The sequence below is a fragment of the Leuresthes tenuis genome, unplaced genomic scaffold (genome assembly GCF_036924035.1).
Source record: "Leuresthes tenuis unplaced genomic scaffold, fLeuTen1.0.hap1 SCAF_16, whole genome shotgun sequence".
Taxonomy (NCBI): domain Eukaryota; kingdom Metazoa; phylum Chordata; class Actinopteri; order Atheriniformes; family Atherinopsidae; genus Leuresthes; species Leuresthes tenuis.
Window position 1 is genome coordinate 15,211,376 of NW_027325370.1, and position 22,055 is coordinate 15,233,430.

The 22,055-nt window shown below is 40.7% G+C and overlaps 2 protein-coding genes across 8 annotated transcripts; one reads left to right on the top strand and one right to left on the bottom strand.

The window, feature by feature from the left end:
• The first annotated feature begins 2,714 nt into the window (after window positions 1–2,714).
• LOC140271460 (ras association domain-containing protein 8-like) lies at window positions 2,715–4,575 on the top strand. The gene is made up of 3 exons (XM_072366691.1): window positions 2,715–2,735; window positions 2,934–3,109; window positions 3,201–4,575. The coding sequence occupies exons 2-3, from the start codon at window positions 3,007–3,009 to the stop codon at window positions 4,532–4,534; spliced, it is 1,437 nt and encodes a 478-aa protein (XP_072222792.1). The 5' UTR covers window positions 2,715–2,735; window positions 2,934–3,006; the 3' UTR covers window positions 4,535–4,575.
• A 606-nt stretch (window positions 4,576–5,181) lies between these two features.
• csde1 (cold shock domain containing E1, RNA-binding) lies at window positions 5,182–21,276 on the bottom strand. 7 transcript variants are annotated; one of them, XM_072367727.1, is made up of 22 exons: window positions 21,198–21,276; window positions 18,130–18,793; window positions 17,055–17,293; window positions 15,681–15,869; window positions 14,855–15,053; window positions 14,621–14,730; window positions 13,712–13,798; window positions 13,253–13,350; window positions 13,087–13,168; window positions 12,696–12,824; window positions 10,801–10,926; window positions 10,451–10,666; window positions 10,176–10,316; window positions 9,892–10,056; window positions 8,566–8,673; window positions 8,186–8,364; window positions 7,963–8,075; window positions 7,759–7,878; window positions 7,483–7,661; window positions 7,203–7,366; window positions 6,948–7,080; window positions 5,182–6,769 (listed from the first exon to the last, which is right to left on the bottom strand). In XM_072367727.1, exons 3-22 carry the CDS (start codon window positions 17,178–17,180, stop codon window positions 6,722–6,724), a joined length of 2,712 nt encoding a protein of 903 aa, XP_072223828.1. In that variant the 5' UTR covers window positions 17,181–17,293; window positions 18,130–18,793; window positions 21,198–21,276; the 3' UTR covers window positions 5,182–6,721. The 7 variants fall into 7 exon arrangements, with proteins under 7 accessions (XP_072223828.1, XP_072223827.1, XP_072223825.1 ...); XM_072367726.1 differs by having other exon boundaries at window positions 10,146–10,316; XM_072367724.1 differs by having other exon boundaries at window positions 14,564–14,730.
• Between the last annotated feature and the right edge of the window lie 779 nt (window positions 21,277–22,055).

A 22,055-nucleotide genomic window follows, 5' to 3' on the forward strand; every position in this document is an offset into this window, starting at 1 on the left:
TCAATGGAAAAATCTCTGAGGAATTCTCTTTCCTTGTCTGACATGAGCAGACTGTACTTGACCATGAACTTGAGAGATTAACAGATACTGGATTGGTTTACATGGCCAGGAGAGAGCATGTAGTCCAAGATGGTCCAGCTCATATTTCTCCTACCATCATCAGCCTTTCTGTCTCACGCTACTACAGCAAGTGCTCCTCTGTCCAGCCTCTGATGTGGAAGTTGTTTTTAGTTGGTTATGCAAAAAGTTTCCCTAGATTTACATTTTTATTGTCAGTTTCAAATATCATAAAATATAGAGGAACCCTCAAAGCTTCAATAACCGTAAATTGATCACTTTGCCAACAAAACATTTCACACATTTGTGTCATCTAATAACGCATCACTTAATTTATGCTTTTCAAGCAAACTGTACTCCACGGGATCAATCGGATGGCTGGGCAGATATGATGCTTTCAGTCAGTCCAGAACTGTAAACCTTAAACATAAGTCTCGTCTTTCTGAGGGGAATATGTAGGCACGCGCAATTATCATTATTATCATTAGTTTGGGTAAGTATAGCACAAAATGACAAATAGCATTATCCGAGTTGAGTGACCAATATAGCGACCCTTCTTTTCTACCACTGCCATGAACTTTCCATCTATGGAGTCATGATCAACTTTCACTGAAACACCAGCCACTGCCTCCGAAATGGTTTAGCAGCTATATTGTATTCCCTCACTGTAAATCTCACATTTGAACAGGAACTACAAGTTCTCCACAGGATACCGTATGTGTCATGTGAGGAAGTTCCCAGGTCATTATTCAGTCATTTTTAAGGCCTTTGCTTTCTGACCAGCTGTTACAGTCCTTCCTGTTACAGTGCTTTATGACAGTATGTTCCATAAACTGGCTATAGAATTAAAAGATTCATTTAACTCAGCCTTAATGATAGCAGCCCATATCAGCACCCTTCCTCCACCCTGCTGGTGTCTGACTCAGTATGGCGCCTTGTGTTCAATACCCCTCCATTGACAAATCCATGTGCTCCATCGAGAGTCTCTCTTATTTCAGTCTTCATCACCCTTTGAACAATCTATCTAGAAGTATTTCTTGGCCCGGACATGAAGCTTTCACTTGTGAGTCTTAATTAGTAATAGGGTGTTAATTACTTTAGGTCACGGCCCCCCCTCATTACATATCAGAAACGAAAATGGTTAAATGATATAAGCATTCATCTTTATACAAGTTTAAGTTTTTTTTTTAGTGTGTATAGAAATAATGAGGTCAGAACAGTCACCTGCCTAATAACTGCACCTGTAGTTCTAGGTTTGTTGGTTCAAAAATAAAGGCTAAATAAAGGGTGAAGAATTAAAAAAATATGGAAATTCAGAACAGTGTGCCCAAACAAGTATTTGCTTAGTTCTGGTGAGGCAGGGCTGTAGCTTGTTTACGTGATGTTCTCTTTGACTTGTAATCGCACATCCTGTTCCAGAGATACAGAGGAACACCCAGAGCTAAAAGCATTTCCACTGCACACGTTTTGCAGGGTTTCGTGTGTCACAAACTGGGCTGAAAAGCTTTGACAAATACGGGCAGATGTAAGCCCAATCAAAAACAAAGCCAATTATTCAATAATACATTAAAAGAAAGTATGAGAAAATTAACTTACACTAATCACTCTTTGACTGTGACTTTTTTTTTTTTTTGCTTTCTACTGAACAACAAATTTTACAGTACAATAAGCAGTAAAAGCAGCTACAGTCTGTGATCTCTCGTATGATGCAGTGGAAAGAAACATCAGATCATTACCTGAATTTAAATCTTTAAGTCTTTTACAACTAATGGCACACAAATCATTCTCCATGATAATATTGAAGACATCAATCGAAAATGTTCACTGAAGGTTGGAAAAACTATTCAAACGTCCTGATTGTCCAGATTTCCCAGGGTGAGACCCTCATTTCGTACCATCAATTATTGAATGTTAATTCACACATTAATTAATATGCCACAAAAGAAAAATGCATATAAACGGTTCAGTTTTTTTTGTTTACTGGGTGGATCATGAATAAACAAAGATTTACTTCTGATGCTTTTTAAAAAAAAATTTAAATATAAAGGTGGCTTCATATTTTATGTAAAATCAAGTACAGTTCCTCTTACAGAAAAGCTAATCAAAGGCATGAAACTTGAGTGTATATTTTTTGTAGAAACCAATTAATGTGGTGTCAAATGTATGATGAAACACAGACTTAATCTTCATTAAACAATAAACTACGATGTGTGAAGTCATCAGATAAATTCAGCCTAAACTTGAACAGTTTGCTCAGGTTTTGTTTTCTGTGTCACATAATTCAAAACAAATCCACAGACATTCAGCATTGTTCCGTAACCGTTTTTCGCTTTGCCTTGTTAATTCCCAGAGGTGCGGGAGACTATCTTAGATGTTGTGTACCAATAGGTGGGGTACACCCTGGACAGGTCATCAGAACCATAGATACTCACACAAACTGGATACCTATACCCTGTAATCCCAAAATGAATGACTTTGGGCTTCCTGTGAGGCAGCATTACTGGATCACCATGCCACCCTGAATCTTGCCGTTTTTTCAAAAATCGAAATTATGCAAGATGGGTGGGATCATGAACTGTAGATGCCTGCAGGAATTTTAATTGGCCTTAACTGCACTCCTGTTCCTCCCAACCAGAACAAACAGCTCTGAGCATCTATACAGCAAACAGGACAATAAGGTAGGTTCTTATGAAATTTTGCCTATAGCTGTTCATAAATTCTTCTTTTCTCATCAATTTTCTTTTCTTTAAACTGGAACAATTAGGATTTATAGACAGTAATGTAACCACCCTCCGGCTTGAGTAAAACATGATGGGCAGACAGATTACAGTCAAAGTTAATTAGGGTCATTTTGCTGTCTCCACCACTTCCTCTAGCAGAGCGAGCAAGAGCCCCAGTCCGATGTGCCACATTCTGTTTTGGTCATTTTAAGATCATAAATCGAGCAGAATGGAAGTGCGGGTATCTGTGGAAGGCATCCCACGCGTTGTCTGTGGAGTCACAGAAGACACAACATGCCAAGAAGTGGTCCTAGCGTTGGCTCAAGCCTTAGGTATGTACTATTATCTGCTGTGTATGCTGTAAAAATGTCATGTTCAGACATGTTGACCAACTTACAACCACGGTTTTTTTTTATTTTTTAGGTCAGCCTGGACGTTACACACTAAGGGAGAAATTCAAAGACTTCGAGCGTTGCATGACGCCCGATGAACATCTTCTGGGGACCCTGGAGAAGTATGGTGAGCAGGCCAGGGAGGTTCAGCTCACTCTAGTCCACAACGGGCCCTCTGTCTGGGATGAAATGAGCAGGGCAAAAGTTGGCAGATACCAGCCCTGCCCGCCACTTAGACGGAAAGATGCAGGTGCCAGATTTCGGAGGAGCACTGGCTCACTGAGTTTGCATCGCCAAAGCTTGCCTCCGTTGTTGTGTTCAAGACAAGAAGCTGAGCAGAAAGCAGAGGACCTGAAAAGGCCGAAAAGAAAGTCTCTAACACTCATGGAGGAGGCCTGGGAATGGCTGGAAAGTCTAGGAAAAGGCAAGGTCTACAGTACTGCCTGTGATAAGGACAGCAAAAAGAAGACTGATAAGAGGAATCGAATCTCTTTAGACGTGTTTCTCACTTTGGAAAAAGATGACTCGGGTCGGAGTAGCAGAGGTAAAGTCAGAGGTCAGAAAAGTTTAAAAACAGAAGTGGACCATCAGACGTCCTGCTGCATAGGAAGTCAGACGAGGGATAAGGACATCAAACACTCCACAAAAACTCTGGAGGTAAAATCTGAACTAAGCAGTTCAAGCTGTGCTACAACTGAGGATGACAAAAATGGTCTAAGAGAAACCATCATACGTCAGCTGTTGTGTTTGCAGGACTTACAGGTCCGCATAACACACACAGACAAACAAATATTGGAGCTCGAGGAAAAACAGAGGGCCAAAGGAGCTGAACAGGAAGTCCACGACAGAATGGTTGAAGAGGATATCGAGCAGATACAATTTTGGGAAAACGAATTAAAAGCAGAGGAAGGTTATGAAAAAGATTTGCAATGCCAGTTCCTGGAGATGAAAGCGAAGGCTGTGGAGTGCAAGGCTAAACTGGAGGAGTACAGATGCAAAATGAAGGGACTCGATCTTTTCGCTGGTCTGAACACCGTTCAAGAGGAATCGGAAACCGTTTCAAAAGCCGACGCGAATGCTTCCACTGAAATTTCAGCAGGGCCGACGGCAGATGTCAATCTGCAGCAATCTGATTCAGATGGGGGTGTAAACGTTAACAGGAAGTTCCAGCCCAGGGAACACTCCAACCCTCCCCATGCTCTCGTTCCTCCCAACCAGATAAAGGAGCGCCGACCCACAGGACCCACCGAGCTAAGAGAGTGGTGGACGCGCTGGTCAGAAGCCCAAAACGCTCAGTCACAGGCTAAAAAGAAGGTGATCCACCGCTCTGAACTCACCATATATCTGGGCAGTACCAAGGTTTAGAATCAGCAGAGGACACAAATATGGACTCTTTGACTGTGTTGTAGGCTGTGGTAGCTCCACTGGAATGAAATTTTCAATGTACAAACAAATATGGTTTCACTGTATTACATCATTACCAGTTAATATAATATAATATAATATTCTCTTACCTTGTTTGGATCAAATACTTACAGTAGAAATTATATTCTTACATGAGGAGAGAAGTACATGGATGGCTGTTCTTGCTTTGTATGAATTTGAGATTTTTGCACAGTTTTCACGTGTACATTTCAGAGATAGTCCAAATACATGAATTATTTTGCTGAACCATTTTTTTTTTCCATGCTGGAACACAGCAGGGAAGGAAGGAAGAACTTATGGACAGCTGGTGCAAGTATTCACGCTTAAAAAGTGACAGGACAGGACTGTGCACAAGGTTTTTTTTTCCCCTGAATTCGCGCTCGAATGCTGACAAAATCTTGGACACAGATTCTGCTCATCTGCTCACACGCACCTTTATTGTTTTGTTGGCCAAGCAAGAGGAAACTGCAAGGCCGCGTATCTCCCTTAAGTCAGTCACAATAAAAATTGCTTTTGCAGCTTCTTTAAAACGAGCGTTAAATGAGACGGACTCGCAGCTCAACTAAAATAAGACCAAAAAGCAGCTCTTGATTTTCATAGAACTTTAATCGTTTCATTCAAGACCATTAACAAAAGTACATGGGAACCTCTGTATGTGGTTCAACTGAAACCCGGTGATCTCCAAAGAAATTCATTTGGACTTTAACTTAATGTGCAGAGGCACAACAGCTCACCCATCTCATCTCCAGAGCTCAAAAACTGACAACCTGGTTCATAATGGTTTCATCTTTTTTTTTTTTTTTCCTCCCCTAAATGGATTTTCTAATAGTTTCCCCTTCTTTAAATTAAATTTGTTTCATTATATTTGAAGTTTGAACTTTCACTGAGGAAAAATAAAAAAATTTAAAAAAAAAAGAAAAAAGAAAAAAAAAAGCACACATTACATACAGTATAGTTCAACCCACAGGTTTGGGATGCATATCAGTATTATTTTACTAGGAAAAAACAAAAAAACAAAACAAAAAAAAAAAACCCACCCTAAGATTGTTCTGGATATTTTGGTGGTCGGTTGGGAGCAGAGGATGCATCTAATTTTTATTGTTTTATTTTTTTTTATTTTTGTTTCTTTAATTTTTTTTAATTAATTTTTTTTTATTTCATTTTGCTTGTGGTTTTTAGGCACCTTATTCTTACTTATTCAATATTAGCAGATTTGAGTTTCAAAGAAAATAAAAGCAAAAGTATGTGCGAGAAAAAAAAAAAAAAGTATAAAAAGAAATGCAGTTATAAGATGCCAAAAGGAATTCTGCACCTGGGAAAAATTGCTTAAGTGAAGCGTATGAATACCGAAAGGTATCTCAAGGCTCTAGACTGGTAAAAGTAAATTCCATTAGAGTAACTACTTTGACATTCACATACATCACAAACACACACCATGCTTTCACTTCAGTTCTTCAGTAAAGCATTTTAAAACTGCTCAAAAAAACCGAGCAGAGAAGAATCCTCAAGTTAAGCTTGCACGTATGAGAAATATGATCCTCCTTATGGAGGGAACTTTGCTCTATGCATTTTGTAGGAAAGCATACAGTAGTGGAAACCTGATAATGAAATAGTTTGAGTTTCCATGAGTAGAGGTGTGTGAGGAACAAAAATGGAGCATATTGTTTATAGACATGCCAACGATCGCACACATCCGACCAGTCAAACTAATGGACAGATTACAGGTGCAGAATTCCAGACAAAGCAGATTCAAAAGATCAGGACATGAACAGCCACACAGTCGTCACTCTGATTTAGAGGGACAAGGCCCTCAGAAACAAATACCTCCATTACACACTAATCACCTCTAGGATACACCACACACACACGCAAGAGATCCCATGTACACTGCAGAGTGGAACTATCAAGTACATCATACATGGGAGGCAGGGAACAGTGGAATGAGAAAAGTTCCCTTGCAGGTATCAACGGGGGCAAACGCTACACACGCTAATGGCTGCATGTGTGCGTATGATCTGTGGATGAGTTGGGTGTACAAGCATGTGTCAAATCAATTTCCCTTATCCCCTGCTGTTGCCCTTAGGGACAGCATCCTACCAACACCATATAGGGCAGGCTACATATTGCTCAGTCAATGACACCAGGCTGGCGAGTCTTGCGTTCCACACTGAAGCCCTGCACAAGAGAGGAGAAAGACATTTACAGGCTTGAAAAATGTTAACAATTTGTTTCCTAAAGTAGGGTTTTAACTCGGAAGTTTAACTATTGAGTCTGGACTGTATTTAACTGCAAGCGCCGCAACCGATTTGTCACAATACGAAGATTTGTGGCAATAATAAAGACGAAACTGTACCTTTGAATTGTCAGGACCACGGGGCTGTCTTACAATGACCAGACGAGGAGCACTGGCATCGTCAAGAGTGATGCTCTTCAGTCGGTTCACCAGACGGTCGGGACGTGGCGTCGCCACTGGTTTAGGCCCCTCGCTATTACATAGGGCACAAAATACGCATATACAATCAAATTTCCTGATTTTGCCAAAATGAGAAAATAACTTATTGAAGTTCTACATCCTTCATGGTCCTGGGGCTGGAGCCTTGGCTCTTACCTGACTCGGCGTACATTACACGCACTACATTTTCCTGTGCGTTGATTGAGGACAACAGAGAATTCCACCTCATCCCCAGTCTGGAGCTCCAGGCCATCCTGCACTTCTTTTACATGGAAGAACAGCTTCTTGCTATCACCCACTTCATAGGTGATGAAACCAAACTGGAAGCAACAAAAAAACGGACCTTCAGAATTCAAATTCATACAGTCCCTCACTGCATCATTAGCTGCAATTTAATGAGATATATATGATCAAACTGATGAGGCCTTAACATTACCTGGTCTTTGACACACTCCACCATGGCTCTACGTTGAGGGACCACATTACAGGCCATTTTCTGCCCAGTTTGGGTAACTGTGCAGACTTGGAACTTTACGAGTTCTCCTTTTTGCAGACAATCTGACTTGTTTGCCATTCCCATGATTCCAAAGGGGTAAGTTTGCCCTTTCCCTCCACCTGGGGAAAACAATAACTTGACTTTACTTTCTGCAAAGATTTACCAGTATCCTTTAAATTTTGAGTTGACAAGTCGCACTGTTAACGCAATACCAACCTTCCTCTATGACTTCAATAAGCCCCTGGTATTCCGTCTGCGAGGGATCCACACTGCGAATGGGACGGATGACTTTCCCCGTCATCACTGAAGCACCAACATCGTCACCTGCACCGTTTACTACGAGCGGAAGACGGTTTATTTATATGTATTCCAAACTACACTATGTCAACGCAAATCACAAAGGAATTAAACCTCTCATACCTGCAGCTACCTTGGTAACCTTTTCAGCACTGACTTTGTTTCCTTTTCCCTTGGAGAGACTGTACTCCACCGTGTCGCCCAGGTCCAAGTTATCCAAGTCTCCACACATTTCACTGAGGAGAAAAAAAAATAAAAAATAGAATTATGAATGACCACTTCTTTGCATGTCCAATACATTAGCAATTAACTCATCTGAAGTCATCTTTTGAGCATAAACCCATACCTATAATGAAAGAAAATTTCCTGGTCGTGGTTTGCCGTCTCAATGAAGCCAAAGTTATCTTTCAGAGCGGCGACAAATCCATGCAGTCTCTTGGTGTTGGAGGCATTACGGTTGAGGAGCCTGATGGAGACTGCACTCTGTTGGCCAGTTCGCTTCACTTCGTTGATTGAGAACTCCACCTAGAGGACAAAAAGTTAAAGGTCATACCAGCAAAGCAAACTACAGTGCATCAAGCAGGCAAAAATCAGAGCAACAAAGAACAATAAATAATGTACAGTAATAACTATAATAATAAATGACCTTTTCGGAAAGAACTTCCATTTTGTCAACCATTTGTATCGTCGTTATCTAATCTCAAGCAAAATTATTTGATTAGATACCTTGTCTCCAACCAGAGGGTGACTTCCTCCCTCCAGATCCTTAGCATGGTATGGCACAGTGAGCTTCACTCCACAGTCTTCATATGCAATCACTCCTTCCTCGGCTTCCTAAAGAGGGGTCAACAGATCAAACTTATTACCTGTCCACATGTAAGCAGTGTTTGATCCAGGAAAGGCCAATTGTCTCATCAATGAAACAACCGTTTCTCACAAAGCAAGTTTTAGACTGCACCACCTCAAATGACCAAGTGCTAAACTAACAAAGATTATTGCAGCGTATGCTATGCATTAGAGGACAGCAAATAGTCTACACAAGCATGAGCAACACATGTATAAACAAGTGTGCGAAGTGTGTTATTCTGTAGCAGCGTAAGAGATTAGCTCTGAGTTAGAGCCTATAAATGTAGGGCTGCAGAACTAGGTTTAAACTACAGTGAGCACGGATTGGTTGAACCAGTCGCAGCATGCAATCTATTGGGATTGGAGGAATTTCATTCTAACTGGAAAAGTTGAAAATGGCCAGGTCAACTGATCACAGAAAATGAACAGACTATTTTTTTTCCACTCTTAATCTTCAGCCGAGTTGTTGCTGCCACTTTTATTCCTTTAAATTGTTCTGAGTGCCACACTGCAGAGTGGTTCTCTTACATTTAAGTGTTAAAGAACAGGTCCATTGTGCAATCATGACAAGAAAAAGGCTGGGGAAAAACATTTTTACAATCCCCTGCTAGGAGTTAAATTACGATAGCTATCGTTTTATTTCAATTGTGCAGCCCTGCTACTTAATGAGTGGGTGATGCAATTTATTAAATATGTTCAGGGGTTAATTGGTGACTAGACACCATGCTTTAAACTCAAGTAAATCAGTGGGTCGTGGGCCTGTAAAAACCAACCTTTTCTACAACTTTGCCCTTGAAAAATAAGAGAAACAGGAATTCATTAGACAGCAAGGTTTGTAAATGTCACTTAAAATACAGAATGCCTATAAAGGCCTATAAGTCAGAGGCCAAAGTGAAGCATTTCTTATTCTAAAAAGGTTAGTCCATCATAAGGCGTGTTGGACACTACGTTTTTTTTTCTTTCTAGGAAATTAGTGTCTTCATTCGAGAGACAGCCATGAGGCTTCATGCAAGTCTCAGTCCTACCTTGTCTTTTTTCTAATCAACAAGAAGCATGAGCAGGAGGTGGTCATTGAGGGAGAAAACAAAGACCAACATTAGAACTAAAGCAGAAACTGGAAAGCAGGTAGATGAGGAGGGTTGATAAAGATAATAAAAGAGGGGCAGATTAAAGTGAAATATTTAGGAAATTTGTGCAGTATGGTACCTTCTCCTTGCCCTTGGTGGGACTTGCATTCTTATTGGTGGCTGCAACAATTTCCTTCTCCACCACGCCTATAAAGCGCTGCTCAGACTGAGTGTGGAAGGACACAGTTCCCTTGGGGAGTTTCTTAATTCGCACTGCATGGTTTCTCTGAGCCGACAGCATATCCTGGAAATGGCAGGACATTTACGTTACATTATTTACTTTAACGGCAAATTATCAGTGTACTTGCTCAAATGATAACAGATAATACATACTTTTGTGAAAAGCTTATTAACAGGACCTACAGGCACAACAGTGAACTCTACTTCATCTGAGATATGAAGTTGGCTCTCCTCCAGAACCTCACTGAAGTGAAAGAACATCCTGGCATCCCGGTCCACACACTTGATGAAACCAAAGCCATCACGTATAGCTGCAATCACCCCCTACATGAAGATTTGGTGATGGAAAAAAAATATTTAGCCGAGTTTTATAAATGTATTCTTTCCAATAGTTTTTCTTTTTCACTTTTAGATTTGTCCAATTGCTTAAAACACTTTTTTTTTTGGGCAATCCTAACCATTTCACGTGTTTCCTTGGTTAAGTCAAAGGTATCTGGGAGAATATCAATGTTGGTAGCCCTCTCTAGCTTGTCTCTGCGATCGGTGGAGATGTTAAATTGAATGTGGTCTCCCTCCAAAAGGGTCACTTTAGACTTTGTGTCCTTCTCTCCAAAAGGCAGTTCCTTGTCTGCGAAACCAATCCTTGAACTGATGCGACCAGGCAGAGGGTCATTCTGTAGGAAGGAAAGATTTGCAAAAGGTTCAAAGTTACAGTGTAGTCTTGGTTAACAGATCAGTTCCATGCTGGCTTTTATAGTCATGGCATTTTCTTCATTTGAATTTAATTTTGTCCGGTTAATCTACAAACCTGATTTTTGGTGGGAACCTTGGGAATGACTTTGACAACAGTGCCTTCAAATTGCTCAATGCTGATGTCTTCAAAGATAACCGTCCCCTGGGGGAGCAGCCTCACATCTGTAGCTACTTCCTTACCCTATAGAATGTTACAAAGAAAAAAAACAACATGTAAACCTGTAACTCAGGGCTGTACGTTAACTTTTTCAGCACATAGCACTAGTGCTACAGAGGCTGACAGCTTTTTAGAACAGGACCAGAAAGTTGTAGCACACCCTAAAAATGCCTGTCACCTCTACAGCTTTAGCCGGGCCAAGCCCTGGAGTTTCATGCCTCAGACCGGCCCACTTTAGAACACGAGCTATTATTAAAATCATGTAATTATAACCTTACATTTGATATGGAAAACAAATTTTGACTTAACAAATTCAGATATTTTCAATGGCACAATATGCAGGTTTAATTCATATTACTTTCATCCTATTCCCTTTCAATTGTAGGCTTTGTGCATATTTTATCTTACTTATAATGATAAAAGTATAACGGGTCACTACTACCGTTTGGGCATAGAAAGTGTATATATCGTAACCAATGCTTGCTTGTCCCCTCATCGCTCCTGGCTCTGCTTCTGACACTAAATCACATTTTAAAAATGGTCATAATTCTCCCCTTTTTACAAAGCCTTCTGATCAATTCAGGTGAGTTTCATTAATATAGTGCTGAATCATCTAGCATCTCTGGGCACTTTTTTTCTTTACAGCATTCTCACAATAATATTCACTCAGTGAGTAATCCTGTCCACTCTGGACTTGTGGGCTCATGGCTGGTGCTTGGTGTTGCATCTTCTGACTCTGAGGGGCTACAAGACAAAGTTTCCCAGTTATGTGGCTTCACATCATACTATTATTTAAATTATATAACGTTACGTTATATGCCACACAATTCATTGGCTTGATAATTAATTAACTTGAACAGTGGTTCGCAGGCAGAAACAGCCTTACCCGTTTCATCGTTCTCTCATTTTACAAACTGTGAGCTCGTTTTAGTGGAAAAGTTGCAAATATTTGCATATTAAGCTGCGTCTATTTCCAAAGCTTTCCTCTTTTTAATTCCAGCCTTCTGCGCTTTCTACTTTCCATCTTTCAAACACCACTGACCGAGTGCACTGACGTGCTACGTCAGCAAAAAAACAAAACAACAAAAAGACGGCCCAGGGACAGCGGCAGCAGCATGTAGTCAACCCACTGCCATGACTGAACACCGGCCCCTGTGGCCCCAACATCAGACCAGCCCACCGGGTCTGAGCCAGGCGAACTCCTGCTCCCACTCGGTGGTGTAGCTATACGTTTTAGCTTTCACTTTTGTCGTTCGGTTTTCGGTCGGTGTTGGTGGGTCCTCGTTAACTTAATTTACGTTATTGTCTGTGTCGTCCGGGGCGTCTTTAATTCGTTTAGTGTTTATCAACGCGAACAGGTTGAAAAAAATATCTTCATGTTTGTTGGCTCGTGGGAGTAACGTTAGCCACTGTGTGCCTTTGCCAACCCAGCCGCATGGGACAAAGCATGAAGCTGCGACTGTGAGGAATTGGTGTTCAATACACAAGACATAACATTAATCACTGACCACAGTTGACTACAACTACCAGGAAGGGTAATCGTGTTACCATTGTAGACATACAGAAAGATTTTTTTTTTTTTTTAAAAGATTTTTTTTGTGGCTAAATCTGCCCATTGCACCCACACTACAGCGAAGATCAATTCTTAGCACAAGCATGTTTTGATGTAGCACGTGCGACATATGCCTGCTGTAACTTAAGAGTGACAGCTATAAGAGCTAGTTAATAGTGGATCTATCCAAAGTTGAGACTATAAAAAAAAAAAAAAGAAAGTTAGGACACATGGCACTTACATTTCTGTCTTTGATGGTGAACTCGACATCATCTCCAGCCTGAAGAGCTTCCAGATCGCCCTTGAATTCACTGTAGTGGAAAAAGATCTCCTTCACAACATCCGCCCTTTCTATAAATCCAAAGGCCTCCTGACAGAAAACACAAGTTTGAACATTATGAGCCGACCCAAACTGGAGATCTATGTCCTCTCTAAATAGGTTAATGGGTTAGCGCCTCTCACCTCTCTAAAAGCAGAGCTTTTAGAAATCCCGTTTGGGTCACAGGGATAGGGTGAAGCTACCTTTAACCATCTTAGATAGCTCACTATATTAAACTAAATGTCATCAAAGCAAGACACTTTTTTTTTTTGTTGCATCGTTTGCTTTATAGAAACTAATCTGTGACCCGTACCTTTGTAGCACACACCACACCCTGGCACCTCGACTGCTTTTTCTTCACAAGCTGAATATTGCGAGCACTGACGGCACCAGTACTGAAATACGAGCAAACAATGCATCAACGTCACACGATTGATTGCAAGCGGTCGTGTTAATAATGCCACGGTGTGAAGACTTACTGCTTGTTGGTGTCCATAAAAAAGCTGACTTTATCACCAGTCTCCAGATGGATGTTACCCTCAACATCTTCAGAAGTGTAAGTAAGATAAAACACTTCCTGCGAAAAGTAACAACAGCATCCGTCACGGTTAAATGGAATTGGGACAAACCTATAAAAATTAACTATTTCACATGCAAAACCCTCAAAGTATGGAAGAGCACACAATTAAAAGGTTAGCCACCAGTGGTCTTATGAGGCTGAACATTCCACAGCTTCCTTCATCCCATCTCACATAGTGTGACTGAGGGAACACATGAGCTCTTAGCAGCATGATTGTTTATCACCTAGACATAGTTTATTCTGTGGGAGCAGATGTGAATAGGTATGCAGCAAAGATGAAGGAAGCGGGAAACGAATAATTGACTCGTCTGTACAAAATCCTCAAGAGAAGAGGGATGAAATTCTCTTCTCATCTTACCCCGTTTCTTTCATAGCACACACTGCCACTGGGCACCTGTCCAGGAGCAGACTTTCCATCCAGGTGCACTGGGATAGATGAAACGACCTGCAATGAAGGGGAAAATAACAGGTGGAGGCCATTAACACACTGCTTCACCCGTCTTAGCTAAATGTTCTTTTTATACACAACAAATAATCGTTTCTGGACATGGAATGGACAAAATGGCTGAATTTCAAATGGTGCAGTAACTTAAACAATTTCTATGTGTACAACTCTAAATAAAAAAAAAAAGTATACTTTTAACAGGTGTTTTTCATGTTTCATGGCCTGAAAGAACAAGTTCATGAGTGAATAAAGAAGAGTGTGCTGCTTTAAGGATTCATGTTGAGCCCTGCATTTAAAATCCGATTTCTGTGCATCCACAACAACATATTGACTACAAAAGCACACCTTTGCCTAAATCTGCAAATCTTAAATGAGCGATGCACTTATCAGGATCACTTGCTCCTTACACGTGTATCACAATTACTCAAAAAAAAATTTTGATTTTGGTCTCAGAGATTTAGCAAAATGCACAAACCCACTGAAATTACGCTAAATCTTGACCAAATTTGTTCAAAACATACGTCACTTCTAAAAAAACATGCACGCCAGCAACATAAAGCCAAAGTGGACTTCAAGTGTAATGTAAATCTTTAAAAGAAATCTAGATGTAGAAGCGGAGGGGAAACAAGTTTTCAGTTCCTGAGAAAAAACATTTCCTTTCAAAAAAAAAAAAAAAAAAAAAAAAAAAAAAAAAAAGGGAGGGGGGGCACACGAGTAAAGCCGACAGACAAGGACATAACCAAAAATAAAACGGTGTTCCTTAACTGGATGAATATAACCATGCAGCACAGTAAAGGGATAGGCGTGCAGGTCTGGCCCCACCTGGCCCGAGATGCGCTCCTCTGGCAGCACTTCTGGCTTTATCTTAAGCAGCTTCACTGCTATGGGCTTGCCAGTGCGCCTGTCAGAGGATACCTCAAACTCTACATCATCTGATGGGAGAGAAAAAGAAGACCATTTTAGAGCACTTCAAACCGACAGGTAGGCAACTTTAGTTTGAACAGAGATGCTTCAACCGTACCAGAATCATTTACAAACAAGTCTGCGGTGTCATACCTCCTATTTTAAGTTCCTGCAAGTTGCCATTGTACTGGGAGCAGTGGAAGAAGAGACGGGCCTGACGTTCGGAGCACTGGATGAACCCATAAGACGTCAACAGCTTCTCCACCACGCCAGTCTCTCGGATGCCAGGTCCTGTGCCATTGGCATATGCAGTGTGTCCATTATTATGGAGCATGCCCGGATCAAAACTCATCTGGAAAGGAAGATAAAAGTGTTCAAATTAATCCAGCAGTGTCACAACATAAAGCAGCCAAAAAAAGAAGGGGTAGGGCAGTTTAATGCAGTGTTTGATGTCAACCTAAAAAACAAAACCACAAACATGCAATTGTCACACACTTTAGAGGAATTGGTGGTAAGACTGAGGCATTGAAACATAAAAAGTAACAAAAAATAAATAAATAAAAAAAAGCAAACAGGTTAATCAGAACCTTCTGGGCCACCAGCTAAGTTTGATTACAATTAAACCTATGACAAAACAAACGCTGCAATACAGCGACGCTTCCTCATGCAAGGAAAGCTACAATCCACTGGATTTGTTGAGAAATCGTTGTTCCAGAGTTTCATGCAGTTCTGGTTGGACTGTTCAAACCGTTTACCTCCCTCAACACATCAACAAAACGGTGATTATGCAGATTAATTCGGTTACTTCTTTGTCTTCTTGGGCATAAATAGAATTTCCTCAACATTCTCATGAATACCATGAATTAACTTATTGTTTCCACAAATCTACAAACCATGCTGTTAGCAAGGGTCACATTACACAACAGCAGCTAACAGAGCTGCTAAGTCAGTACTGGCACCGCAGAGCGTTTCTTCTTACAGATCTCTGATACAAGGGAGTCCGCTTGTGTTTTTTACTTCCGGGATGGGGACGGCAAGAGACAGAGGAGGAACGGGGTATAGGCATGGGACCAGTAGAGGTATGTGGGGAGTGGCCAGTGGTGCGAGCCACTGGGGGTTCAGAGGAGCCCCTTTCCATTTCTGACACAGTGGTTAGGACTGGGATATGCTGGTGGGAAAAGGTGACACTTTCAATTAAATGTCTTAACTTGTCGAGTTGTTTTTGTGCACCACTGTCCAATCAATGTTAATCTTATTCTAATACACAGTTTGTCAATTAATCTCTTTGAGGCCCCTCTATATATCAATTCCACAATACACCAGAAAAAGACAAGCTGTTGGGCACAAAGACTTCCCGAATGCAATTTCATTATATTCAGTCATCACCATGAAAATTTCAAACCTTGTGCAGAAATAGCAGGGCAGAAAAGCCACTCGCTCTAAGGCCCCTTCAACCAAAACAGTCTCTCATTAAAAGGCTTAATCATAACAGTATTACAGTTTGGAAGATACCAGTGCATGTAAGCAGGAATTCTCTACAGAGAAAGCAAAGTAGAAACTAAAAAGATCTTCTTGGCACAGCCAATTAAGGTGAAGTGATTTAAGCGCAGTGTTGCTAATGTTACTCAAGTAAAATAGAACTACTGAAGATGGAGAACTGGGAGATGCAAATGACAGGTCAAACAGTAGTGCATCTACAGTGGACAGAGCTGGTGATGGATTATGGGTTATGAGGGGGACCCCAGAGCAGCCTCTTCTGTTAGACCCTGTGTAGCACTATCTTAATAAGCTACTCTTGACACGAGATGGAACAAAAAGAGAAAAAAAAAAGGGTCTCCTAGCATCAAAAAGGAAGCTTGCCCGAACATTTGATTGGATTTTGATTGCCAGCGTGGCAATTATTCTGAAACATGTGAAAACATGTTGGTCAAAGCGATAATGAATGGTTTTAGTTTAGTGTCGATGGGCAGGTTTTGCAAAATGTGTATAAATTTATTTTTTTGTATATGCATCATCAGAAAGTCAGGATGAACAGGATGTACGCCAACATGATTTACCCAACTACAGCTTTTTTTATGGGAAATTAATAAATAAACAAACGATGGCGAGAAGTAAAATAAAAGGTTTCCTCAATGAATTGTGGGAAGGAAAAGAAAAAGACAAAATCTCAACAGTTTAGTCGCCAGAACACCCCTCACCCTGCATTAATACAGCTGAGTAGAGGCTAGTCTCGGGAGCCCGAAAAAGGATGAAAGAGATTAGGCCATTCACAGCAAAGATGCAGGGCAAGGTGGGTGGATGGGTGCTCGATGGGGTGGGGCACGTAGAAAAGAGGTGGGAAGGTGAAACTTACGGATCGGCCATATGGCGACAGGCTGAGTCCGACAGGGGAGGTGCTGCTCAGGTCAGCACTAACAAACGCGGTGGGTGGCGACGCAGGCAAGGTAAATTCAACAAAGCCTTTCCAGGGGCTGCCCATATTTTCCCATAAACTTGGACCAAACTTGCTTGAGCACTTGAATACTTGTTTGAATTTTTTGCTTGACTGTTTAGAACAATAATGTTACCACCCAATGATACACCGCTGGATGTCTGCAAGGGTGAAGAGAGGAACAAACATAACGGGTAAGGAAGATAGGTCAGCCATTGTGCCAAGTGTCACAAACAAAGGAAAACAGCCGTTTGGGCCTTAAGTCCCAGGGATGGTCAATAAGGCAAAAAAAATTAGGGAGGATACGACTTGAAAACGACAGAATAGGAAGAGGGTGCGGGTTGCGTGTGGAAAAGCAATCAATTCTTCCACCGAACTGAAATTTCCAGTTTTTAAGCTGCATCGAGAAGGTGCTGATTGTTCAGTTCAGCTTGTACACAGTTTTAGAAAGAGTTACCTTTAAGAAATAGCGGTCACTGAGATGACAGAATCTAAAGTTCACCTCAGTATCAAACGACACGTGTGTAAATCATGTACAAACAGCAGTTAATTTCTAACCAAACACTGTAATAACTGCTTTCACTGGTGTCCCTTTTTCTGCTTTGAAGGTGCAATAAGCTGTCCAATCAGCTGTTGTAAAAACCAGAGGATGCTGCCTTTTAAAAACAGAAAACAAAAACTCATTTTTGAGGCCAAGTCAAAAGGCTTTACCAAACAAAATAAATAAAAAGGGGAAAAAAAACAAACATCTGCATTGCTGTGCCAAGTCGTTGCAGCTTGCATAACTGAAGAAGTCAATGTTTTAAACCAACTTTATAGGGTAAAATGTAAAAATATTATACTTTAAAGAATTTCAGAAGTCTAAAATTGCAATATCAATTGAATTACAAATTTTAAACTTCCGACGGGGTAAAAAAAAAAAAACAATAACACCACGACAATAAGACCGTTAACATGACAAATTTTGTGTTATAAAAGGCCTACAACTAAGACCTACCTTTAATGGTCGTCTTGAATGTTGCAATTGTCTGGATCTTGACGAATTAGCAGACCTCTTCACACGCACACACACAGTTTAACACGCACGCACACACACACTCTTCTTACAGATTTCTGGCACAAGTTCTAGACGGTTGCATAAAGTAAAAAAAATGGGGAGAAATCTAGCACAAAAGGCAATTGCAGGTGCAATAACACCGCTTCAAAAAAAAAATTACAAAGAAAACAGAGGGAGGAGAATAGGGAGGGATAGATGGGGGGGGACTATGGGGGGAAACTAGCAGACAGCAGCCCACTCCACACCTGGTGGTGAGTTGGCGGTGCAGCGAGGATGAGGAGGGCTAGGAGCAGCGTTGGGACGTGTGCTTTGTCAAAGCTGTTGAGTAGGCACAAACTTCTGGTTTCAGATCAGTTATCTTCTCAGAATATGCTTGGGCATAGGATTGCTTCTCTTCGGGATTTCAGTTGGGCTGATGCGCGTTTTCTTTGGTCGTTTCAGGATTTGGTTACTTCTTGTATTTTAAATCCTTGACGAGATCCTTTTCCCCCACGTGTTTTCAGCGTTGCAACTTTTTCTGGGAGGTTTATCTTCGGTTTCTTTGACGTGATCTGAACTTGAAGCAGTTGCGGATGGTACAAAAATTCTGTTGTTTCACTTCATACTGTGGGGAAAAGAGAAGATCTGGTTAGATAAAGAATCAATTTCTTTGACTTAAATAGTTTCAGGCTTGAAATAAACAAAAGTCTGAAGTTAATCCTGAGAAATACAATTACACTGTCAGCTACATGAGATCCTTCACACCCACTTGATTACAAAGTAAGTTTTCTTTGGATGTCTCTTGATAAGTGCACAATGTTAGGCAGCTGACAAGTAGACAAGAGTAGAGTAAAAAAAGGTCATTGTGCATACCCTTAGTTCAGGCTATAATACTTTTGACAGAACTTCAGACCAAGGCCCTGTGTTTTGCCATGTAATTCTCAACTGTTTTGCACACTACTGTACACATGTTCAGAGGAGGCCAATCTAGCAACCAATCAGAGCAAAGCTTGTTTGAAATCCTCCAAGTTTATTTAGAAACACGCCTTCATCAGTAGGTTAGGGTAGAATGTTGACCTACATACTCTGCACTGTAAACAAGCTGGGTGAGCCCTCCTATGACACACGATATGCTGCTGCGACTATGTCGCAATAACAGTCCTATATCCCAGAAGGTTGCAATAAGAGGTTTTAAAAAGCATCAAATGGGATTATATGCAACTGGGTGTGGGGCTTTGTTTTAAAATGACCTCTTTTGCATTTATAAACAAATATAGAAACCAGAACAAACCGTTCTGTGTACATTTTCAAACTGGTTGAATGCTTCATAGACAGGAACTAAAGCCCTAAAGCAATGGTTGTACACAAGAAATTAGTTGAGCAAGTCTGTTAAGGGTTATGCACAATGCACACGTAATATTTTCTGTGAAAATGACCTTGGAGAGAATTGGTTGCTAACCCTTTTGTCAACTTTTGATAGGGCAAAGACAGAAATAGGTTACACCCACAAGACGAACAGCAGCGACTTTGCCACTTTCTAATCAGCATGTAACCACAGTTTAGCCCGTTATTCATTCAAGAACAAAAACTAATAATCATATAAACCATGAGTTACAACAGAGCAGTCAATATACAACAAGGTCCCAAACTGTAACACGTTGCGACCCTGGTGTAGGCCAGAAAGACAACCGCTCTGACATGGCTAATCATGTGACTTCCTGACAATCCGTTATCCTCAGCTGGAACAGCCAATATGGCCTGAGCCAACACGTTGCGGTATGCAACGCCATCGGAAACGTCACAGCTCGGCTAACCAGTTCAAGTGGAAACGTATGACAAACTCATATGTATAGTTAGAAACAATCCAAAATGGCTTACATTCGCTTTTTCGCAGCGTGTTGAGCACAGTAACAGACACATTAGGTGATAAACCTCGCCGTCTTAATGACCTTGCGTGGACAAGCAAATACTGGTAGATTAGCATCTTGCTAACGGTAAAGTCGTAAACAGCCATCAATGCCTGGCGAGACAACGATAAGGGCGTCTAAGATGGAATTCATCAGGCATTTTTTAATGTTACTTTGTTGCTATGACAGACATGTTGCCTGAGGTGTCAGATTCAATGGTTTGCGAGAAATAGTTGAGAAACCACGACATTATTTCTTTAAGACATGACAGTACCGATTTCTATATCATTTTAAAAAAAAAATACAATTTGTGACGTTTCCAGGTTGATTTCCAATGTACACACTAGGTACAAACTTAGTGGATGGTCGTTTCGCACCGACTAACTCGGTGAAATTCGGCACTCATGTGGTATGCAAACAACAACTTAATGCCAAGGAAGCAAAAACTATTCAGTAGAACTGCAACTTCACTTGACAATATCCAACATACTTCTTCAGCTGAAACAACAGAGAACGCCGGGTTGGGACCAGTCAATTTCAAAGTGAGAAGAAGAGCAATGATGAGCCTTAAAGTATGTTTTTCGATTAATGTTCACTTGCGACTAAACACAGGCAACATAACATGTCAAAACGGCATTTATTCTCATAGAGCGACAACGTGTAACATTATCAGCGCTAACGGCACGAGGACTGGAAAACAAAGAAGCTACGTACAAAGCTCGTGCTAATTTCTACTCAACTTCCACCTCTGTCTCTAACATATAATTGATCAATTTCAGACAAGTACAATTTATTTGGTATACTGGGCATGTTCTATGAATATCAACATCAGTGTGGGCGTTTAAACCGTTTATAAGGTAGTCGGGCCGTTTGCGATGCTAGTTGGCTAGCAGCAGCGGCTACAGTTAGCATGCTGCTGTGCAGCTTGGCCCTTGTGTGATTTATGCTAAGGGAAAAAACACGGCCGCCCCCACCCAGGCCCAACTTCTGCGCAAGACTAAGCGCTAGATAACCCATTCCAATAAAAACATCCACTGAGTAAAAAAAAGAAAACGTGTTGCCAAAACAACATAAAAAATATTTGTGCAGTTTAACAAAACAGGAAAATGAATAAAAACTCACCCCAACAGCTTTCAGCACTGTCACCAGCGCCGCTAGAAGCAGCACGGCACATTACGTAGTGATTAGGGAGGCAGATCCCGCGATATTTGACAACGTGAAGTTCAACAAAGAGGCTTGGAAAGAGAGGCCACTGCAGCTGGATCTGTAGTTCCGCAATGATCCATTGGAGATTCAGCATGTACTTGTTTAGCCTTTCTTTTATTTAGATTGTTTCCTCATAAATTTGACTTTATCATGTGTTTCCACTTGACCTGGTCAGCGCTATGTATATACGTATATGTGTATAGGGCTGACCATACACATATACAAATCTTATTGGTCAGAAACTCAATATTAATATGCAATCATCAAAAACACGTAAAAGCTTAAAAGACATAAAAAGATGTTAAGATCAGTTAAAAGCACATCAATACTCAAAACCTATAAATGTATTGTATTCAGCCTTATTTGAATGGAAACTGTGGCGCTTATGAATTAGTTTTTCCATTTTTACATCATGGAATCATCTCTTGTCTCATGTCCAAGAAGAAAATTGCCCTCTATAAAGTAGAGTTTCAATAGAGTCCAATTTGAAAAAGAAAATAAGCACAAACAAATGTGTTTTCTAATACAACATATATCACTATGACATAAATGTATGATTTAATTATGGAACAACTTCTATTCATTTCAGGGAACATCCACTTGAAGCTGTTAATTGTCACACTTATCCCAATTCTTGCCTTTTTAGAAATTCAAATTAGAAAGTTTTAGAAATATCAGAATCAGAAATCAGAAATTGCTTTATGTCGCCAAATGTACAAGGTACCCAGGAATTTGACACATTAGGTGATAAACCTCGCCGTCTTAATGACCTTG

Coding starts and splice junctions, on each gene's coding strand:
- LOC140271460 (XM_072366691.1), top strand. CDS start 3,007: ATGGAAGTGCGGGTATCTGTGGAAGGCATCCCACGCGTTGTCTGTGGA. Junction 3,110..3,200: donor AGCGTTGGCTCAAGCCTTAG/GTATGTACTATT, acceptor TTTATTTTTTAG/GTCAGCCTGGACGTTACACA.
- csde1 (XM_072367723.1), bottom strand. CDS start 17,180: ATGGGCAGCCCCTGGAAAGGCTTTGTTGAATTTACCTTGCCTGCGTCG. Junction 8,365..8,565: donor ACCCTCTGGTTGGAGACAAG/GTATCTAATCAA, acceptor TTTGTCCTCTAG/GTGGAGTTCTCAATCAACGA. Junction 6,770..6,947: donor GTGGTCCTGACAATTCAAAG/GTACAGTTTCGT, acceptor TCTCTTGTGCAG/GGCTTCAGTGTGGAACGCAA.